The sequence below is a fragment of the Cherax quadricarinatus genome, chromosome 67, assembly GCF_038502225.1.
Source record: "Cherax quadricarinatus isolate ZL_2023a chromosome 67, ASM3850222v1, whole genome shotgun sequence".
Taxonomy (NCBI): Eukaryota; Metazoa; Arthropoda; class Malacostraca; order Decapoda; family Parastacidae; genus Cherax; species Cherax quadricarinatus.
Genome location: NC_091358.1, coordinates 11,287,712 through 11,312,080, shown reverse-complemented (window position 1 = coordinate 11,312,080; position 24,369 = coordinate 11,287,712). Strand labels below are relative to the sequence as shown.

At 42.5% G+C, this 24,369-nt stretch overlaps 1 protein-coding gene across 9 annotated transcripts in view; it reads right to left on the bottom strand.

Moving 5' to 3' along the window:
• Plc21C (Phospholipase C at 21C) overlaps positions 1-24,369 on the bottom strand; it is a 613,502-nt gene that overhangs the window by 551,056 nt on the left and 38,077 nt on the right. For 2 of the 9 annotated variants that reach the window (XM_070099388.1, XM_070099391.1), the window contains exon 3: positions 1,424-1,456. The exons of the other annotated variants lie outside the window; for them this stretch is intronic. In XM_070099388.1, coding sequence (XP_069955489.1) covers positions 1,424-1,456 — 33 coding nt within the window. The remainder of the gene's footprint in view (positions 1-1,423; positions 1,457-24,369) is intronic. 9 annotated transcript variants of the gene reach the window in all.

Genomic DNA, 24,369 nt, shown 5'->3' with positions numbered 1-24,369 from the left:
ACTAGCTTCTACCCTCATATTCACAGCTACTACCCACATACAACTACTACCCACATACTCATAACTACATGCAAGATGCATCACCAGTGAGATATAACTAGTATAACTGAGCAGTAACTAGTATAACTGGTATTAAGAGCCAGTAACTAGTATAACTGATACTAGTGAGCAGTAACTGGTATGAAGGGTACAAGTGAGCAATAACTAGTGTAACTGGTACTAGTGTGCAGTAACTAGTATATATGATACTAGTGAGCAATAACTAGTGTAAGATAACTGGTACTAGTGAGCAATGACTAGTGTAAGATAACTGGTACTAGTGAGCAATGACTAGTGTAAGATAACTGGTACTAGTGAGCAATGACTAGTGTAAGATAATTGGTACTAGTACTAACTAGTGTACGATAACTGGTATTAGTGAGCAACAACTAGTGCAAGATAACTGGTACTAGTGAGCAATAACTAGTGTAAGATAACTGGTACTAGTGAGCAATGACTAGTGTAAGATAACTGGTACTAGTGAGCAATGACTAGTGTAAGATAATTGGTACTAGTAATAACTAGTGTACGATAACTGGTACTAGTGAGCAATAACTAGCGCAAGATAACTGGTACTAGTGAGCAATAACTAGTGCAAGATAACTGGTACTAGTGAGCAATAACTAGTGCAAGATAACTGGTACTAGTGAGCAATAACTAGTGCAAGATAACTGGTACTAGTGAGCAATAACTAGCGCAAGATAACTAGTACTAGTGAGCAATAACTAGCGGAAGATAACTGGTACTAGTGAGCAATAACTAGCGCAAGATAACTGGTACTAGTGAGCAATAACTAGCGCAAGATAACTGGTACTAGTGAGCAATAACTAGCGCAAGATAACTGGTACTAGTGAGCAATAACTAGCGCAAGATAACTGGTACTAGTGACCAATAACTAGTGTAAGATAACTGGTACTAGTGACCAATAACTAGTGTAAGATAACTGGTACTAGTGAGCAATAACTAGTGTAACATAACTGGTACTAGTGAGCAATAACTAGTGTAAGATAACTGGTACTAGCGAGATAACTAGCATTAGAAATTATAGTATTTACTAGTTTAAAGAGGAGATAACTGGTATTTACTAGAACCACGACTCTAAAGTAGTAACTGGAGACACAATCAAATCTAAGAAAAATAATCTAAGTACCAATTAGAATTAGAACTAGGACGAGATGAATACTTGCGAGAGAGGAGAACTAGGGAGAAATAATGGATGCTAGTAAGAGATAACTAGTACTAGGAAGAGATACTAGCTGATGAGTCGTTGCAGAGAAATAGCAGTAGTAGTCCGACGCATTTATATATGGCTATATTTTTCATTATCATATATTGCAAAGTATGTCGTATTGTATATCAGAGGTATAGCGCTGAGTCTACTTACTTCCAATATTGTCAGTAAGGCTGCTAATCTCACCTGAAAGAGAACAAAAATGAGCTTTACATCAGAACGCATCAGCAGGACAACACATGACCGGCACACAGCCATGCCTCCAGCATCAAGCGTGATTGACGGGGGTGCTAGCACCTGTGTGTGCCTGGAGCTGTATCCAGGTGCATTATTGTATCCTTGTCCTTTACTGTATCCTGCCCTTGAAAGGTATTATCTTTCCAGAGTGTTTACTTATTTTTCGCCACTTAACACTTTCAAGACACTCAGTCTTAGCAGAGTGGTTAAGTTCGTTTCTCAAGACTATCTTGGGCACTTGTAACACGTGATACTTGTTAAGTGTGTGTTGGTAGTGAATGACGAATAGCTGACAGAGATTGCAAAACACATGTAATAAGGCAAGCCCCCTTTTATTTTCCCCTAAATAGTGCTTTATGAAGTCTATACAGTCAAATAAAACAAGGGTCATACTGAAATCTAAATAGAATTTACACACATTTAGTGGAGTGATTGTTAGAGGTGTGGGATTAAAGGATAAAGAATCTAATACAAATTTAGAGTTCCCACAGTTATTTTTGATGATGGTTCTTTTGAGAGATTCTGAAAAGCTGCCAAAAGGTTGGTGGATGAATTTGGAAGGGCATGTAAGAATGGTCAACAAAGAGTGGGGTTGGCTGAGTGATTGGGAATGCTGAGGAGTACTGCAAGCCTAGTGGATTATCCAAGGTGGGAATTTTCAGCATTAATAATTGTTTGTAATATTTAGAGGAAATGTGCAAGTGGAGGAATAACCTGGAACAATGCTCTTTTCAATTCATTGTCACCGGATTGTACTGCAGCTGCATCTAAACAATTCTTCCTATTGTTTGTTGTTTCTAGGGATAAGAGAAGCTCTGCCCACTCTATGAAATGGTCAGCTTTGTCTCTGTGGTTTACACAAATGTTAAGTTTGTGCTACAGGCACGTTTGTCTTTTTGATATTCTAGTAGAAAGATCACGAAAAGTTTTTCCAACAACTTCAGAAACTTCCTCGAGGACGAATGCCGTTACATCTTCGACACTCTTGCCGCCCTTCAGTTCTCACTTCATCTCTGATGTTTATAGTACAAAGAAACCTTAATGACGCCCTTTCCTAAATTAGGGGCAATTCTGAGAGCATTCTGGACTGGGCGGAACTTACGTCATCGTACCTGAGAGCGACAGAAATAGCAGGAAGTGTTTAGAAGTGGATGCAATAATCCAATGACACACCTGAGAAGAACATGGTATCAATACAGATTACTCCAACCTGCACATTTCCTGTAATCTCTTTCTATCTCACATAATCTAGAGTGATGTAGTGGAGGCAAGATCCATACAAACGTAGCTGTAAGAAGTACGATAAAGCTCATGGAGCAGAGTGTGGACCTAATAGCGACCAGCGAAGAGGCGGGGCCAGGAGCTGTGGATCGACTCCTGCAACCACAAATTGGCGAGCAGCCGCATGCGCGCACACCAAAATCTAACCTTAGTCCAGTACACCTACCAAAGTGCTTTTTTTCAGCCCTCACAATTACTCAGCCGACCCGCCTCTTACATTACCAGGTTCTTCACCACCTTTATATATACAATATGTAGATAGTGTGTGTGTGTGTGTGTGTGTGTGTGTGTGTGTGTGTGTGTGTGTTCACCTAGTTGTGGTTGCAGGGGTCGAGTCACAACTCGTGGCCCCGCCTCTTCACTGGTCGCTACTATGTCATTTTTCCTGCTCCATGAGCTTTATCATACATCTTCTTAAAGCTATGTATGGATCCTGCCTCCACCACATCACTTCCCAGACTATTCCACTTCCTAACAACTCTGTGACTGAAGAAATACATCCTAACATCCCTGTAATTCATTTAAGTCAACTAAAATTGTGACCCCTTGTTGCTGTGTCCCATCTCTGGAACATCCTTGTCTGTCCACCTTGTCAATTCCTCTCAGTATTTTATAAGTCGTTATTATATCCCCTCTATCTCTCCTGTCCTCCAGTGTCGTCAGGTCGATTTCCCTTAACCTCTCCTCAAAGGACATGCCTCTTAGCTCCGGAACTAGTCTTGTTGCAAATCTTTGCACTTTCTCTAATTTCCTTACATGCTTGACTAGGTGTGGGTTCCAAACTAGTGCTGCATACTCCAATATAGGCCTGACATACATGGTGTACAGGGTCCTGAACGATTCCTTATTGAGATGTCTGAATGTTATTCTTAAGTTTACTAGGTGCCCATATGCTGCAGCAGTTATCTGGATGTGTGCTTCCGGAGACGTGCTCGGGGTTATACTTACCCCAAGATCTTTCTCCTTAAGCGAGGTTTGCAGTCTTTGTCCACCTAGCCTATACTCTGTCTGCGGTCTTCTTTGCCCTTCCCGGATCTTCATGCCTTTGCATGTGTGGGGGGAGGGGTTAAATTCGAGAAGCCAGTTGCTGGACCAGGTGTCCAGCCTGTCTACGTTTCCTTGAAGTCCTGCCTGATCCTCATCTGATTTAATTCTCCTCATTAACTTCACATAATCTGCGAAAGGGACAATTCTGAGTCTATCCCTTCCATCCTGTCATTCACATATACCAAATATAGCACTGGTCCTAGGACTGACCCCTGTAGGACCCTGCTCGTCAGAGGTGACCACTGTGATACCTCATCACATACCATGACTCGTTGTTGCCTCCCTGTCAGGTATTCTCTGATCTATTGTAGTGCCCTTCCTGTTATACGCGCCTGATACTCTAGTTTCTGCACTAATCTCTCGTGGGGAACTGTGTCGAAGGACTTCTTGCAGCCCAAGAAAATGCAATTAACCCACCCCCTCTCTCTCTCGTGTCATATTTCTGTTACTTTATCATAAAACTCCAGAAGGTTTGTGAAACAGGATTTGCCTTCCATGAATCCGTACTGGTTCTTCCGTTCAAGGTGTTCCACGACTCTCCTCCTGATAATCTTCTCCATGATTTTGCATACTATACACGTCAGTGACACTGGCCTATAGTTTAGTGCCTCTTTTCTGTCTCCTTTTTTTAAAAATGGTAACTACATTTGCCGTCTTCCATACCTCAGGTAGTTGCCCAGTTTCAAGGGATGTGTTGAATAGTGGCACACACAGCATTTCTGCTCCCTCTCTAATGACCCACGGGGAGATGTCCAGTCCCACTGCATTTGAGATATCAAGGTCACTTAGCAGCTTCTTCACCACCTCCTCAGTTGTGTGTATGTCATCCAACACTTGTTGGTATATTCCTTGTCGGTGTCTGCTTCTGTTCTGTCTTCCCAGAGTCCTTCCTGTCTCCACTGTAAATATTTCCTTAAATCTCGTGTTGAGCTCCTCACATACATCTTGATCGTTTCTTTTGAGTTCCCCACCTTTTTCCCCAGCCTGATCAACAGTCTTTGACTGTTGCCTTCCTCCTAATATGGCTATATAGCAGTTTTGGGCCAGACTTGACTTTCGATGCTATGTCGTTTTTGTACTGTCACTGGGTCTCCCTCCTTATCTGTGCATACTCATTTCTGGCTGTACTACTAATCTCCTTACTTTCTTGTGTCCTTTGCCTTCTGTACCTTTTCCATTCTCTAGTGCACTTAGTTTTTGCCTCCCTATACCTTCGGACAAACCAAGGAGCCGCTTTGGTCTTCCCATTATTTCTGTTGCTCTTGGGAACAAACTTTTCCTCTGACTCCTTGCATTTTGTTGTTACGTATTCCATCATTTCAGCTACTGACTTTCTTACCAATTCTCTGTCCCACTAAACCTCCTGCAGGAAGTTCCTCATACCTGTGCAGAATTCCCTTATATAGTTTGGCTTTTCCCAATCAACTTCTGTTACCCTCTCCACTTGTAATTCTACTATGTAATCAAAGCTCAAAACCACGTGATCACTAGCTCCAAGAGACCTCTCATATGTGATGTCCCCAATGTCTGAACTGCTCAGGGTGAACAGAAGGTCCAGTCTTGCTGGTTCATCCTCTCCTCTCTCTCTCTCTGGTAGTGTCCTTGACATGTTGATGCACGAGGTTTTCTAGTACCACAACCATCATCTTGGCTGTCCATGTTTCAGGACCTCCATGTGGCTCCAGGTTTTCCCAATCTATCTCCCTGTAGTTGAAATCACCCATAACCATTAACTTTGCTCTTCTTGCCACCTCAGCCAGTGTGTCCATCATTGCTCTGTTGTTCTCTTCATATTCCTCTCTTGGCCTCCTGCAGTTCTGTGGTGGATTATACCTCACTGCTACGACTACCTTATGTTTCCCAGACTGAACTGTACTATGTAATCCCTTTCTCTAATCTCGTCCATGCCTTCCATTTCCTCAAATCCCCATCGGTTTTTTGTGAGCAGTGCAACCCCTCCCCCCTCCCTCTGCTCCTTCTATCTTTCCTCAGGATCTGATATCCCACTGGGAAGATTGCATCTGTTATTGTCTCAGTGAGTTTCATTTCTGTGACTGCTATGATGTCTGGGTACTTCTCATTGATTCTTTCATGCCACTCCTCATATTCATTCGTTATTCCACCCACGTTCATGTACCAAACCTTCAGCTTCATTTCTATCACTGTGGTCCAGGGAGAATATTGGGGTTAGGGAAGCAGGAGCCCTGGAAGGGGCCTATGGGGGTGGTTGCAGCGTGGGTGGGGTTTTTGATGAGGGGGTAAGGGGGCAGAGTGCCCATAGGGGGCTGCTGTAGGGGTGGGGTTTGTGACGTGGGGAATGGGGACAGAGGGAACAGTGTGTGGGTTTTGGTTTAGACTGTTCAGTTGCATTGGGGATGTCGTGGCTGGAGCCGTTCTGCAGGTGTTTCTGGAGGGTGTGTTTGCCCTTCCAACTGGGTCTGGGTTCGGCTCATCTTAATCATTGCCTCTCACTCCTCCTTTCATCTTTGTGCCCTCTCTTTCAGTATCTTCCTTACTTGTGTTCTGTCGCGATTGAGGTACACTCTCCGATAGTCTGGTTTGTCCTTCAGTTGTGCTTTTTCCTGCAGGATCCTGGTTCGAGTTGTGTGTGTGTGTCTGTACTCACCTAGTTGTGGTTGCAGGGGTCGATTCACAGCTCCTGGCCCCACCTCTTCAGTTGCCACTACTAAGTCACTCTTCCCACTCCATGAGCTTTACCATACCTCTTCTTTAAAGTTATGTATGGATCCTGCCTCCACTACATCACTTCCCAAACTATTCCACTTCCTGACAACCCTGTGATTCATCCGAGTCGTCAACTTCCAACTGTGACCCCTTGTTGCTGTGTCCCATCTCTTGAACATCCTGTCTCTGTCCACCTTGTCGATTCCTTTCAGTATTTTGTATGTTGTTATCATATCCCCCGATCTCTCCTGTCATCCAGTGTCGCCAGGTCGATTTCTCTGTCTCTCCTCGTAGGACATACCCCTTAGCTCCGGGACCAGTCTAGTTGCAAACTTTTGCACTTTTTCTAGTTTCCTTATGGGCTTGGCTAGGTGTGGGTTCCAAACTGGTGCTGCATATTCCAATATGGGCCTAACGTACACAGTGTACAAGGTCCTGAACGATTCCTTATTAAGATGTCGGAATGCTGTTCTTAAGTCTGCTAGTCGACCATAAAATGCAGCAGTTATTTGGTTGACGTGCGCCTCAGATGTGCCCGGTGTTATACTTACTCCAAGATCCTTTTCCTTTAGTGAGGTTTGTAGTCTCTGGCCTCCTAGACTGTACTCTGTCTGCAGTCTTCTTTGTCCTTCCCCAATCTTCATGACTTTGCACTTGGCAGGCTTGAACTCCAGGAGCCAGTTGCTGGACCAGGTCTGCACCCTGTACAGATACCCCAGTAGTTCTGCCTGGTCCTCGTCCGACTGAATTCTTCTCAACTTCACATCTGCAAACAGGGACACTTTGGAGTCTACTCCTTCCATCATGTCGTTCACAGTTACCAGAAACAGCACCGGTCCTAGGAATGATCTTTGTGGCACTCTGCTCGTTACAGGCGCCCACTCTGACACCTCGCCACGTACTATGACTCGCTCTTGTCTTCCTGACAGGTATTCTCTGATCCATTGTAGTGCCTTCCCTATTATCCCTGCCTGGTCCTCCAGCTTTTGCACTAATCTCTTGTGTGGAACTGTGTCAAACGCCTTCTTACAGTCCAATAAAATGCAATCTACCCACCCCTCTCTCTCTCTCTTGTCTAACTGCCGTCACCCTGTCACAGAACTCCAGTAGGTTTGTGATGCAGGATTTCCCATCCCTGAATCAGTGCTGGCTGTCATTGATAAGCTTATTCCTTTCTAGGTGCTCCACCACTCTTCTTCCGATAATTTTCTCCATGACCTTGCATACTATGCACGTCAGTGACCCTGGTCTGTAATTTAATGCTTCCTGTCCATCTCCTTTTTTAAAAACTGAGACTACATTTGCTGTCTTCCATACTTCCGGTAGTCGCCCTGTTTCGATAGATGTGTTGAAGACGGTTGTTAGTGGCACACAAAGCGCCTCTCCTCCCTCTCTCAGGACCCATGGAGAGAGGTTATCGAGCCCCATCACCTATAAGGTATCTAGCTCGCTTAGCAGCCTCTTCACTACTTCCTTGGTTGTATGTATTGTGTCCAACACTTGATGGTGTACTCCACCTCTCCGGAATCCCTTCTGTCTCTTCTATGAACACTTCTTTGAATCTCATGTTGAGCTCCTCACATACTTTACTGTCATATTTTGTGACCTCTCCTCCTTCCTCAGCCTGATTACCTGCTCCTTGACTGATGTGGCTGTACAACAGCTTTGGGTCAGATTTGGCTTTGGCCTTCCTTCTTACCTGTGCATATTCACTGCTGGCTCTACGACTGATCTTATCTCCTGGGTCCTTTGCCTTCTATACTTTTTCCATTCCCTAGACAACTTGGTTTTGGCCTCCCTGCACCTTTGGGTGAACCACGGGCTCATCCTGGCTTTTTTGTTATTCCTGTTACCCTTGGGTACAAACCTGCGTGTGTGGGGATGGGGGGGGGATGGAAGGCCTACATAAAACTGAAAAGCACTATTTAGGCAAAACGTTTTATAATAAAAGGCTCACTCTGCTACACGTGTCTCACTCTCAACTTATCTTTCCAACTCATGAACTATCATCATGCAACAGTATTTCAAGTCTGTCCAAGACCGTGGCATATTGCAAGTTTTGTAACACACTCAAAGACTTGTGTGAGAGACTTCAGGAACTTTCAGGATCATACGAAAGCACGCTGAAACAGCCTGAGAAGAGTCTTCAGGACCAGACAACACTTTTTCAATGAAAACTTTACAATGACAGTGTAACGAGATTCTTTATTGATAACGTTTCGCTCACAGTGACTTTTTCACGTCACCTACACAAAACGTTGTCAATAATCTTATTACACTGCATTTGTGCGAGTTATCAACGTATCGGTAAAAATGGTATAAATACCACTTCTCTCTCTCATTATAATGAGAGGCAAACTGCCGTCGAATACGGTAAAACAAAGACATCAAGGCAAACATGGGGTAATGCTTTGCCCCTGTGCAAGCGAAGATTCCAAACAATGCTCGCCTTGCACAGTCTCTCTGCTGTACCACAAGAATTGCTAGTGATCTTTTGAGTTATGATGGGCGTCTCGCCACTGACTGTAAGATGGAACCTCTTCCTAGTGGCAGGTAAAGCAGTGTGAAGTGACCCGCTCTTCAGTTATACCTGTGGCATCTAGCTCCTGCTGAAGCTCAGGACAAGGGTAAGTATCATCTGCTGAAGCCTATGACGAGTATTATCTCCTGTCGAGGCTCAGGAATATACTAATCTCCCGATGAAGCTTTGGAAACAAAGCGTCTTCTGTTAATGCTCTTGGGGGGGTGGGGAAATCATGCTTCCTGGTACTGATTATGAAAATACACCTTATCCTGCTAAGATCTAAGACAAAAGACTACTTTTTGTGCTCATATTTATAAGAAGTCTAACATTAGCGTTGCCCAAATGAACACAGCTCCTGCTGATACTCAGGAAAATAAACTCTCAGGCTCCTAAAACAGACATGTGTACGTGGCCTCCTCCTGATGCCCTGGGGCAAATTAGAAGACCATCCTCCTGACGACGTGCTGATGATAGACTTACTTCCTGTTAATACTTATATTTAGACTTCACTGCTTCTGCTCATATATATGACTTACCTCTTAGGTCACATACGACAATACCTCCTGGTGTTCACACCGTAAGACTTACCTCCTCCTGAAGGTGTCAAAAACACTTACTACTGGTGCTCATACGAAGTAACGATTTTTGCTCTTGCTCGTATAAAATATACCTGACAACAACTCTTACGTCAACGTCTCATCAAAAACGTTCTTTAACGAGTAATGTATCCAAGGAAATTTTATTACCTGTAAAAGTTTTGTCATCTAATATATCATAAGTTATCTTCACAGGCAATATCTCACCAGACTGAAAATACAAATAACCTTATACTTACAAATAACGATCTGGTATGGAAGATGAGAGTCAACCACAACTCAAACCTCAACTAACAGAAGAACTGAGAAGCAGAGGACAAATTGGTGTTTTTAATCAGCTCGAGTTCAAAAATATAAACCATTAACTGAAAAAATATGATCTAACTGGAATATACTATTAGGATAGAATAAATAACATGAATTTGAATAACTGATTAGAAAGGATAACCTTAGTTCCCTTCAGAAAATAATACATGATGAAAAGGGAATGATAATCCAAGACTCTCAGAACCTATCAAAGTTCCCGAAATCTCTTTAAAAGGATAAAATAAATAGGCTAGAGAAACAGAAACCACTGAGCTAAAGCTGAGATAATCAGACAGAGAGAACAAAAACCATGTATTAAATTACAAGTACCATTACATGAAATAAAACTACTTTTATTAGCACCTTGATTAAGGGAAACGGAATTTTCACTAATTATAACAAAGGAATGAGAAATATAGACCCACATCAGACATTATTAATACCGTACCTTTAATAAAATGTCCGAGAAGATTGCTAAAAACTCAGAATCAAAATATTTACATCACCCAAGATATTTTATAGAAGACTGCCCCAGCCCTAGCCAACTGCTAGACCAATATTACTTAGCTTACAAAGAACTCCAAGACTACTTAATGTAAATATTCTATAAGGCTTCAACAAGTGTGGTAATGGAGTAACAACACCCAAAATGTGCAAAATAGCTTCAATGAGAAGCAGGAATGCAGAGATGAAGTTAAGAGAACTTAGTAAGTGAAAAGGGCCCAAGACTTTTCAGTACCCTCCTTCCATATACAGGGGAAGATACCAACAGACCCCTAACCGTTTTCACGAGAATAATGGAAAAGTTCCTCCAGTTAGTTCCTTATCAATTGGAGTACCTCCGATGGACTGCATGCTAATGGCACAAACAGCCTGATTGATCATAGAAATCAGAAGGGCTGGAAAGTCCATTTGTGATGGACGACAATGAGACTACACGTTAACCTTCAAGGAGAATCATACTTGAACTCAAGTCCACAGACAGAAAAGAGGCAACCTTACTTTTTTCACACAAAAGAAAAAAACATCTCTCAGCTGCCCATAAAAAATACTGAAGAGTCTTTTGACCACAAATCTTCGGTGGAGTTAATTAAAAATCTACTTACCTTTGAAGGGATTTAAGAGTTTTCCTACTCCCGCAACGCGGCCCTGTGCTGGATGTTCATAAGATCTATTAATGTATATCTAAACAGTTCTGAGGATCATTGCCTCGCGGCCCGGTCTCAGACCTTCAACTGTTAATCATACCATTACTAAGGAAAATGTCTTTCGTGAGGCTCTGTCATCTCCACCAGAATGCCTGGTCAGAGACCGGGCTGTGGGGGCGATGGTTCCCGGAATCTGAAAGTATAAAAAGCCACAATACCGTGACTTCGACAGTAAACAAATAACGTGCACATATGAGAACGAAATTTATTACACTGTTTCGGTCAGACTTGGACCATTAACGAGTGACACTCCAGTCCGACTTGGACCATTAATTTTCATTCTCCTATGTGTGGGTTATTGGAGTATTGTATCTTCGAATGTGATACATTAAAAAATATGCATCGTGTGATCATGTAAATAAATCCTGTACTTACCGGTAATACTATTTCCTTCAGAGGTTTGTTCAAGATGTACAATTCTGCTTAAATCTATAAAACACAGCACAACTTACTTCTTGAGTCTCGGGAAGACAGTACTTGTTCCTCTTTATTAATATACACCTCCCATTGGTGCTTATGAAAATGCATGCTACTAAGACTTGTCTCGTACTTGAGGGAAATAATGACACCTCCCGTTGACGCTCATGAAAGGTACCTCTTATGTCTACTAATTAAAGGTATATCTTGCTTATATTCTTGAAAAAAAAAATAATATGGGAATATTCATTAAAAACATACCACCTGCTGCTGCTTAAGATGAGACCTCTTACTAAGCGCCTGCAAACTCGCCGCTTCATCTCCGGACGACAAAATCTGCTGCTCCGTTTTAAGGTGTCTTGCCGGCCAAAATCACTCTAATATCTGCCTCTTAAGATCTTCGTCAGTTTATAAGTTTGTCTCCGTACTACCAAGACAATAATTAGCCCTGACTAATAAAACACTGCTTCTAGAACCAAAGAAAACACCAGTGTGGTGAGACTGAAGTAAACGGTTGAGGCCATGCTTCGTGTAACGCCTCGCGTATTCATGCTAAAAGAAACGCCTCGCCCGCTAGAGGACCGCAAAAGCAACATAGATAACGAGAAAAATATGTAAATGTTTTGATTTATTCATTTATTTATTTACTCATTTATTAACACGTTTCTTGCGGTTAGTTAAAGACAGCCCGAGGATTCTGAGTCAGCCAGAAAAAAGACTGAAAACAAATGAGTCGTTAGTGCTGAATATAAAAGCGTACTGCCGACAATATTGAAGGAAAGACACTTATGCAGAAGCTTTAGCTAGGAGAACGTCTAGGTCGGTGTAACGTTTTATAAAGTCAATGACTGACTTGATAAAGCTCAGAGGGAAACCGCTGTCTAAATAAAACTTCTCTGCACATGTATCTTTTCTTTACAGTCGTTAGTGCTTTTGCACTCTAGTACATTAGGCCTCTCATCACCATTACCCAGAAAAATGCTTAAATATACCGAGTGCAGACTCTGAGGTAATAAACTCTCTAAACATAGTGTTGATGTATAGAGCTTATCTCTAAGTCTGTAGTCACGCAATATACACAAGCTGATTTGAATAGCATCATGGTGAAGATCAGCGAGTAGCAATAAGAACTCACTTGGTCAGTGTGTATCCCTGTGCTGGCTGACTTGCATCATACATATCAACACATTGAAGTTAAAAGTAAACATTCGCAAATATAATTGATATGACTGCCAACTCATGATTCCATGAAATAAAAAAGACAGATGGTCAAACTGTGGTCACATTGCAAGAAATATGTTAACAAATTAATAAACGATGCTTGGCGGGGATGGTTATAGTAGGAGCATTACTTTTATATCAGGGTTAAATTTATACCTTTAAAAGTTCCCATTTAAATTATTTTGTATGCTGAGACAGGTGTAGAAGATATATATATATATATATATATATATATATATATATATATATATATATATATATATATATATATATATATATATATATATATATAATAATTGTGTGTGTGGTGTAACAACTGTGACATGACTGAACGAATGTGAGACATAAATGAATTATGGCGAGGCAAATGAGCCATTGTGTGTACCTCTTGCATATGTTATCATTACACATCTAACAAGGATGCATGTCACACCATACAGGAAAATTATGCAACCTTTTGACACAGTGGGAGAAAAGACGAGCGGCAACCATGTCAGTGTTTGGAATACAGGTCAAAGGTTAAATTAATTATCAGGGCCGCGTTCAAAACTTTAGGCCTTGGACATTCGTAATCGTAGCCCCCGCTCCTCCCCCACCCCCGATATATAGATCAACACTGAAGTGTATATAATGTATGGGTCCGAATCGAGCCCCTACACTGTATACAATGCGAATAAATCAAATTATTAATAAATCTGATTTAGTAATGTTTTCTGATTTATTTTTATTCCTCTGTTGTTTTTTTTAAGAGGAGGGGGCTACAGCTTTATCGGAGGCCTGGGTATTGTGCCTATGGTTCTCAATAATCTAAGCAAGTAGATAATGAATTAATATGCTTCTCTGGAACCTCTCACGGTTATCTAAGTTTTATAAGAGATAACACAGGGACATACCTAAAGTCATTAATATTGACAGGAAGAACTTGGCTTCACTGTGTTCTTTTACGTAGATAAAAAAATTAAAATAATATGGGATAATTAAGCAAGAAACAGCAGTAGACATAGCATGAACCATTTATTTAAACAGTTTTCAACCACTGGAGACTATCAAGTAATTTGATAAAGCCTCCAGTGAGTGAAATCATTATTAAATAAAAGGTTCTCTAATCTTTGTACTACCAAATGTCAACAATGCAAAGTAAAACACCCTAGTGAAAATACCAACATGTTTATTTTTGCACGAGAAACTTGGGTATATATTTAATGGTCAGAACAATATCTAGGGAAGTTTGAGTCTAAGATACTAACTTTACGGCTAGGATAACTGTCTGCCATTAGACCCAACGCAAGCACCACAACCTGACTGATCAGGGAACTGCTTATCAAGTTCCTTCTTGAAGAGGGCTAAAGGTCTCTTAGTAATTCCTCTTATGTACGAAGAAAGGCTTTTGAAAAATCCTGGACCCTTAATATAATTCATTTCTTAATGTACAGTAATAATTACATCTCTGCTTTATACTGAATGTACTGTATTTTGCACTAATTGCCGAGCCTCATGGGGAGTACTTTTAGTGTGCAGATTTAGAAGAAGTCCCTTTAGTATTTTCCAGGTATAAATAATAATTCATCTATCTTGCCAATGGTCAAGAGAATTTAAGAAGAATTTCAGGCGGTCTTAATAATTGAAGTATTTGACTGGCAGGAAGGTGGCAGTATAAGTTCTCTGCCTCCATCACATCTGAAACTTCAGTGTAAGTGGACTGATTACGTTCAACAACATTCAGACCAGCAAATACAAGATACACGAAGATGTCTCAGTGGCATGGCATCTCTTGTTGTGAAGGTTCATATTATCCAGTTGTGATAGTAATACAATTACCATCCTTCAGTGTAAGATTTTCCATTTTTATTCTAGAGGCCTTAACATTCTTATCATGCTCTTTTATCCAATTTTTTTTATCCATGGGGGATTAAATTAAATTTATCACTGAACATCTATCGCTCTCCAGGGCTCGTTGGAAAACCTAATTATTGCCACTTCGTATATTTGCGGTTTTCAATCTGGAGTTTACCTGGAGAGAGTTCCGGGGGGCAACGCCCCCGCGGCCCGGTCTGTGACCAGGCCTATCTTCACACAAATTGCAGTATAGCCTGAAAACGCTAACAGTGTTATGAGGATAAGAAAGGGACCTAAGAAGATTATGCCTGGATCACATTTTTTTACACTGTGGTAGCCTCTTGATGTTACTTAATTGACTATTACTCACTGGGTTTGACGAGTTAGAAATTTGAAGATCCATGTCTCTAATTTTCCAGTAATTATCTTCTTATACAATGTCCGCGTGATACACCATCACACTTCTCGAATGTTTTATTCAAGTCTGTGTATATGACGCCCAAGTATTGTTGTCCTTGCAATGCATTTTTAAACAATATCGTAGTGGTTCAGCAACTGCGAATGGCACAAGCCATTTGCTTCAAAGTTGTATTCTCCTGGCTAGTGCAGCTGTTTTGATTCTTTTTGGTAGTCTTACTTCTTGGTAGTCTTTCAAAGATTTTGACGTGTGACATCAATGTTAGTGCTCTAGGATTACTTTACTTCCACTTTTGTAGAATGGGATTACGTATATCAGTGGGTTTTATGGACTCTGGGATAACTCCTGTGTTCACACTAAGGCAGAGTGCAGGAGCACTTTATTACCTCTAAGACACTATATCTACTGCTATTAAGATAACTACTGTAAATTTAGGTCTAGAATACAGAGCCTAAGGCTAAAATAACTAAAGAAAGTTTGGATCTATAACGTTACACTTTTAAAAATAATAACAGCATAAACTTTATATATTATATATAATGACAACAGAGTATAACGAAAAAACTTAAATTTGCACAGTTTAAAGAGACAAATAAAAATCTTAAAAATTATTAAAGAATTTTTAACGCTGACCAGGAATCGTCTGAAAATGAAAATGCTATAATAAGTAGCAATAAATTAACTAACACGGCTAATTTGTTCAATTAAAAACACAAAATTAATGCACAATATATGTATAAAAATAAAAATGGCTGAAATACAGTCAACATATCGTTCACAAAATAAAATTAAAAGATTAAAAAAAAGGATTAAAATATTGGAAAAAAAAAATTATTTATAAAGCACATTGCCTGAAAGGTCCTTCAGCACTTTTCTAAAACAAGATTATTTGACACAAAGTTTAGTACAATCCTAACGCTGACATTCTCACGCTAAAACTACATTATTAAACTTAATTCAGACAAGCACTAAAATTACTATGTCACTAAGTTAAAAGACCTTGTACCAGTTAGCAACGTAAGTTAGGCGCCACCCCTAAGTCAACACTGACACATCACAACCCATAAAGCCAACACTGACACATCACAACCCATAAAGTCAACACTGACACACCACAACCCATAAAGCCAACACTGACACACCACAACCCATAAAGTCAACACTGACACACCACAACCCATAAAGCCAACACTGACACATCACAACCCATAAAGTCAACACTGACACATCACAACCCATAAAGTCAACACTGACACACCACAACCCCTAAGTCAACACTGACACACCACAACCCATAAAGCCAACACTGACACACCACAACCCATAAAGCCAACACTGACACACCACAACCCATAAAGTCAACACTGACACACCACAACCCATAAAGTCAACACTGACACACCACAACCCATAAAGTCAACACTGACACACCACAACCCATAAAGTCAACAATGACACACCATAACCCATAAAGCCAACACTGACACACCACAACCCATAAAGTCAACACTGACACACCACAACCCATAAAGTCAACACTGACACACCACAACCCATAAAGTCAACACTGACACACCATAACCCATAAAGCCAACACTGACACACCACAACCCATAAAGTCAACACTGACACACCACAACCCATAAAGTCAACACTGACACACCACAACCCATAAAGTCAACACTGACACACCACAACCCATAAAGTCAACACTGACACACAACAACCCATAAAGCCAACACTGACACACCACAACCCATAAAGTCAACACTGACACACAACAACCCATAAAGCCAACACTGACACACCACAACCCACAAAGCCACCACAAATACATGATAACCCATGAAGCCAATATTAACACACCTCATAAAGCCAATACAAACACAAAAGTAGATGACAAAAACACAATACAGCAAAAGTTTGATTGTATAGTATCGCTCAAGTTGGGTTTTATCAAGATACAGAAAACATATCACCATCTCCAAAACAGGATATCAAGTGTGGTGAAGAGTAGATGGTGACCTGTTTGAAGTGACTCAGGCTGTTGCCTGGCTCAGGTCACGCCACATATAACAACATGGGAGAGCGATTTAGCAAGCACAAGTCTCTCTTGCTTTTATCCCTGTATCATAGTTTATTTCTATGCACTTCCTCATGGTCCTATCCCCATGTAACTAGGAAATGGACTTCATCCTAGGTCATAAGGCGTGGGATCTTTTAATTCCAGGTCATTAGGGGTGGATTCTAATAATTATGTACCAAACACTCGTTGTTGGTGTTGTGTAAGCTACGCTTCGGCCATCTTGTTTCATGTACTGTCATAGTGAGTGAGATGGTTTGAGATACCACTGACTTATGTGTTGTTTCTGGCGAGAAGCACTATATGCCTATCATACTGTGTTCTTCCTTGATGATTCCTGGACACGTTGCGTCTTATTTTATCAATTCGTAACACAATACTGGGGCAACTTAAGCCCAGCAAAGCTATGGAGCGACACTGACAAAAACGATGTGCTCTAAGGAAGGACACATCAGAATCTCTCACTATGTTTGTCGCGGTGAGAAAACAAGTGGTGGGGTTTATGCGACCGTGAACTTGCGCTTAATACCGCCTCTGAGTAGTACAACATCGAGGAAGGGCAAACACGAGTGTCTTTCTCCCTCAACAATGAACTGTATGTGGCTGGTTACGAGTTTTTTCTACTTCTCCAGCCTGGCCATGGAACAGATTCGTCAAATGCTTGCTAGATCATCCAGGCTGTTGCTACTGGCGGGTCGCTGCCCCTCGTATCTATCACAGCCTGACTGATATGGCACTTTGCAGAGATACTGGGAGTCTGACTGCCTTAAATTTCCTATGCAATGTACAATTCCTATGGGTTTAGCGCTCCACCATAAATGTAACAGTATCGAGGGTTCTACAGCGCTGTCTCAAGTAGTCAAGGTTGGAAACGCGAAGACAAACATGTCACCAATGTATTTTAACCAAGTGAGACTTGGTGATTAAAAATTTACTGTTTTATGTGTGTCATCTACTTGTTGGTTCGTTGTCTTTACTACAAACACACCATAAGCCAGAAAGCCGGCAGTAACACAACACAACCCATAAAACACATGCTTCTAGGTTTAAACAACTTCATACACACGAATCAATAGGCGAGGCCAGGAGCTACGATACGACCCTTAAACACAACTTGATGAGGAATTCGACATGGGTATCTTTACTGAAGACGTTCCGTCAGTCAGTGGCTTTTTGAATTCAAAAGAGAAAATATACTAAGACAGAAGATGAGGTAAATAATCCCCTGCCTTGCAGAACATACACAGAAGACAATGGAAGATAAGGTAATTGGTCCCTCTGCTTGGAAGTCGGTGTTCAGTAGCGGAGCCTTAATATGAAGCATAGGCATGCTTATGTTCCTGTAGGTTTGCCAGGATGGGTCCTGGCCCGGGTCTTCATGTGACTCGGCAGTGGCTCCCGAAAGAGTGTCGGAATGTGTACACGTGGTGTACCGTTTACATCCCTATGGCGGGGGCAGCCTTATGACAAGGACACTGTCAGTCAACTCCATTTGAGTCATTCCTGGCACTCAGGCCGCAGCCCGAGTGCCAGAACGACTCAGGAGATTCTCTGGAGGTGTTGAACACCTGACTTCTGACAGAAGTCTGAAGCATTGGCAGGAAGAAGAGCTCATATATGGTCAGATGAGGTGTGGCAGTTTAAATCGTTACTAGAGAGTGAGACCCACTAGTGGAAGTAAGTCATACCCAAGAGCTGAGCTAAAGGCTCGCAAATAGGTTCCCATGGTATCCTTTATGTGTCAGACAAGTATCATTGCAAGCGTCATTACGATAATGATACTACAAGCTGAAGAATAGACACAAACTGATGGTACTGAATATCATTATTGTAATGGTACTTGTGTGACACTGCAACACCCGGGATATCTCCAACAACCTCACAAAATCTGGGCCTGACCCGCATCCATTGGTGTGCCCTCCCCACATTAATAACGTCACTTCAACTGCTACCTTTGATATACCTTTGAAGAGTTTCGAGAGTTTATCTACTCTCTGGTGCTTGCCTGGTCAACCAGGCTGTTGCTGCTGGTGGCCCGCTGCCTCACATATCCATCACAGCCTGGTTTATCTGGCACCTGGTGAAGATACTTGTCCTGTTTTCTCTTGAAGGCTTCTACACTTGTTCCAGCTGTGTTTCTGATATCTTCTGGTAAGACGTTGAATAGTCTGGGACCCCTGATGTTGATACAGTGTTCCCTTATTGTCCCCACCGCACCCCTGCTCCTCACTGGGTTTATTTTGCACTTCCTCCTATAACTCTCACTCCTGTATGCTATGGCAGTGTGTAGATTTGGGACCAGGCCCTCGAGTAGTTTCCAGGTATATATTATCATGTATCTCTTTCTCCTCCGTTCCAATGAGTACATGTTCAAGACTTGAAGGCGTTGCCAGTAGTTTAGGTGCTTTACTGGCTCAATGTGAGTCGTAAACGATCTCTATTTGTTCCAGCTCAGATATTTCTCCTGATTTGAACGGGGCCGTCAGCACTGAGCAATATTCTAGGTGAGGGAGCACTAGTGATTTGAAGAGTGTCACCATCGGCATTATTTCCCTTGTTTTGAAAGTTCTCAATACCCACCCCGTCATCTTCCTGGCTGTCGTGGTCTTGGTCTTGTTATGGTCTTTAAAAAAAAAGGTCGGCTGACATAATTATTCCTAGGTCTTCTACGTGTTCCTTACGTTCTATTTGGTGACCCTCTTGAGTTTTGTATACGTATAGTGTTCCTTTTGAGCTCTTCATTCTTTCCATACCTAAGCAGCTGGAACTTATCACCACTGAACGTCATGTTGTTTTCCACTGCCAACTGGAAAACCCTGTTTATGTCTTCCTGTAATTTTTCAGTGTCCTCTACCGTAGTGACTTCCATGCTTATTTTAGTGTCATCTGCAAATGATACAAAAGTGTGCCGGGTGTTTTTATTTATGCTATGAGGATGAGAAACCAGGTTAGGTGCCAGGACAGTGCCTTGGGGCACCGAGCTTTTGACCTTGCTGATGCTGGACCTTGCCCTGTTCACTACTACTTAATGATTTCTGTGTTAGGAACCCGAAAATTCAGCTGCCTACTTACCCCGTAATGCCCATGGACCTCATTCTGTGCGCTATCACTCCATGCTGCAGCTCATCCGAAACTATTTCCCTGCCTGTGCTTCAGATTCATCAAGACTAAAGTAGTGAACACGGTCTTCCAGGCTGGGAAGCTGATTACATCTTACACTTCTAAATACAGCTCTACAAGGCTGAGGGACTGATTATCTTATCTTTGTATATCATCTCTACACTGAATTGAAAATGCCACTGGTTGATGAAGCGTCTTCATTAAGATATCCAGATGTTGTACACGAGTCTGAATCCTCAACTTTATGGTATTGTATATCATTATTGTACCAACAAGCAAGTAAGTTCAACTCAGAGAGTACTTCCACAAACATTATTGTACTAACAACTAGGTGAGTTCAGCTAAGAGAGTACTTCCACTAAAGTAAGATTTCTGATAAGTCGATGAGAAGTCTGAACACCCACACCTGTACCTCCACCTTAGCCCCTCCCCCACACCTGTACCTCCACCTTAGCCCCTCCCCACACCTGTTCCTCCACCTTAGCCCCTCCCCCACATCTGTTACCTCCACCTTAGCCTCACTACCCACACCTGTTACGTCCACCTAAGCTCCTCCACCCACACCTGTACTTTCCCCCGTTAGCCCCTCCACCCACACTTGTACCTTCACCCCAGCCTCATCAATCACACATCACTCCTCTCCACATAAATCCCCACTGTCCCAACCTACACCATCACCCCTGTATCCTTCTCCACACCGTCTCCTATATCCCTCTCCTCCACCCACACCGTCTCCTACATCCCTCTTCTCCACCCACACCGTCTCCTATATCCCTCTCCTCCACCCACACCGTCTATATCCCTCTCCTCCACCCACACCGTCTCCTATATCCCTCTCCTCCACCCACACCGTCTCCTACATCCCTCTTCTCCACCCACACCGTCTCCTATATCCCTCTCCTCCACCCACACCGTCTCCTATATCCCTCTCCTCCACCCACACCGTCTCCTATATCCCTCTCCTCCACCCACACCGTCTCCTATATCCCTCTCCTCCACCCACACCGTCTCCTATATCCCTCTCCTCCACCCACACCGTCTCCTATATCCCTCTCCTCCACCCACACCGTCTCCTATATCCCTCTCCTCCACCCACACCGTCTCCTATATCCCTCTCCTCCACCCACACCGTCTCCTATATCCCTCTCCTCCACCCACACCGTCTATATCCCTCTCCTCCACCCACACCGTCTCCTATATCCCTCTCCTCCACCCACACCGTCTATATCCCTCTCCTCCACCCACACCGTCTATATCCCTCTCCTCCACCCACACCGTCTATATCCCTCTCCTCCACCCACACCGTCTATATCCCTCTCCTCCACCCACACCGTCTATATCCCTCTCCTCCACCCACACCGTCTATATCCCTCTCCTCCACCCACACCGTCTATATCCCTCTCCTCCACCCACACCGTCTATATCCCTCTCCTCCACCCACACCGTCTATATCCCTCTCCTCCACCCACACCGTCTATATCCCTCTCCTCCACCCACACCGTCTATATCCCTCTCCTCCACCCACACCGTCTATATCCCTCTCCTCCACCCACACCGTCTATATCCCTCTCCTCCACCCACACCGTCTATATCCCTCTCCTCCACCCACACCGTCTATATCCCTCTCCTCCACCCACACCGTCTATATCCCTCTCCTCCACCCACACCGTCTATATCCCTCTCCTCCACCCACACCGTCTATATCCCTCTCCTCCACCCACACCGTCTATATCCCTCTCCTCCACCCACACCGTCTATATCCCTCTCCTCCACCCACACCGTCAAATGATCCTTAAGGTCGCTATAGTTTAAACACATGCAATGCTTGAAGCAAACAGGTGACACGAAGTAAATATGATAATTTAAGTATGATAATATGATACTTCAAGTAAGAAACGTGTTGTCGCCAAGTAAAAAGTTTTTCGGATAACATATTTCGGAAATATTTTGAATGAGTTACCTGTACTCTACCTGTAGTGGACTTTGAGGGGGTCATCGCCCCCGTAGCCCGGTAACAAGTGTACCCGTCGATACTCGTCCAATAATGGAACTTAATGTTCAAGCTGAAATTTAACCTACATCTGCGAGAATAACATTCTTTGGGAAGCACTAAACTCTTAGGGGGGTCAGCTAAGCAGGCACAGCTCTTGAGCTGTACCAGCTTCAAGGCGGCTTGCTTAAAGGGCAGGCTTAGCTACACATTACAGGTCAATACAAAATGTGTATGGACTTGTACCCTTAACGGCGTACCTGTGGCTGGTGGCAAGGATAGTTCCACCCTCGCAGCCCGTCCCGACGCTCTCCTAGCTGGCAGGTTTTTCAACTTAAACATTAAGTTACATTATACACGGGAGAGAGGACGAGCTACAACGTTGTCACCAGCATCAACTGCAGGTCGACTTTTAGGCTACAGGTAGACTTCCAGGCTACAGGTAGACTTCCAGGCTACAGGTAGACTTCCAGGCTACAGGTAGACTTCCAGGCTACAGGTAGACTTCCAGGCTACACGCAGACCTTCAGGCTACAGGCAGACTTCTAGGCTACAGGCAGACTTCTAGGCTACAGGTAGACTTCTAGGCTACATGTACTCCTAACACAGCGCTCCCTTCCAGTGTTTTCATGAGACCTGTTAAATCTAAAGGTGATTTCGGATGTCATAGTGGGGTGTGTGTGTGTGTGTGTGTGTGTGTGTGTGTGTGTGTGTGTGTGTGTGTGTGTGTGTGTGTGTGTGTGTGTGTGTGTGTGTGTGTGTGTGTGTGTTTAACTTTACCTGCACATCAGCCGTGAGGACATTGCCTTGACCTGAAGTCGGTGCTCTGACGACCACACCAGGGATGGGAGGTTAAAGTCTGCTTCAGTCACTTGTTGATTAAATCAAAACACATTTGGGTCAGTACCAAGTTGGATCAAAGAAAACTTGAAGCAGAAATAAAGTGAGAAGGTTTGAACGAGCTTTTTTTTAGAGTTGGGTCTGAATCAATTTTGGTTAGAGTTGGGTCTGAACCAGCTTGAGGTAAAAGTAGATTTGGGTCTTTACCACCTTGGGTTAAAGTAGATTTGGGTCTTTACCACCTTGGGTTAAAGTAGATTTGGGTCTGAACCAGCTTGAGTCATAATAAGCTTAGAGCATAACCAAACTGGATTAAGGGGAATTTGGGTTTACGAACGTGGGTAGGAGGTCCTTTAGTTTATAAATAATAGATAGACTGGGTCCTTGGTATTTAACCTGATTGTTGTTTGGATCACTGGTAGTTTCGATCAAATGCAACAACTGGTACAGAAAGACTGACAAGGTAGCTTGAGTTAGAGGGAGTTTGAGTGAGAGAAAAGAGATCATAGGTAGTTTGGGTTAAAGATAAGTTGAGACAGAAGAGCGAGCGAGCTTGTGTCATGAGAAAACACAGATTGTGAGGTAGACTGGGCGAGAAGGTAGACTTGTTGAGAAGGTATATCAGGTCAATGGTAGTTTGGTCGCAGGCATCTTGAGTCAGGTCAAGTTTGACACCACCACTGAGCGTCTTGCCTTTTTTCTCAGTTTTTATGAATTATATTTCGATTTAGTTGTTGTTTTAAACAGTTGGGACTTGGATTTAATAGTATATGAGAGTTTTAATACCCGGATTTTAAGTGATAGCCTTGGGAATAATGAAGTAAGTGTCATTAACTGGTCTTCAAAGAAACAACGAATTCTCAAACATCTGCTCCTTGTCCAGATATATATATTGAATTTTTCTAAGATTGACTTTTACATGCAAAAAGCACAGATGTTCATTATTCCCGTCATACGTACAAAAGAAAACACTGAACGAAGAAAAACATAAAACACTTAAGCAGTATTTATAGTACAGAGACTAAACGAGGGACATTGATAAAAGACGAAGTAATATTAACACAGACGGGGACAACATGATCTCCAGCAGTGTCCACATACAGTCTTCCTGTTCAGAAGATATCCACCACAGCTGTTAGATACAAGAACCAGAAATTACACATTGTATAAGTTAGTGTCCTAGATGAACCTTTCCCTAACACAAACAAGTTGTGTAGAGCTAACTCTTGGGGAGTCATACACCTCTCATTACACCGCATAAAATAACTAAAATACTCTCACACGTTACAC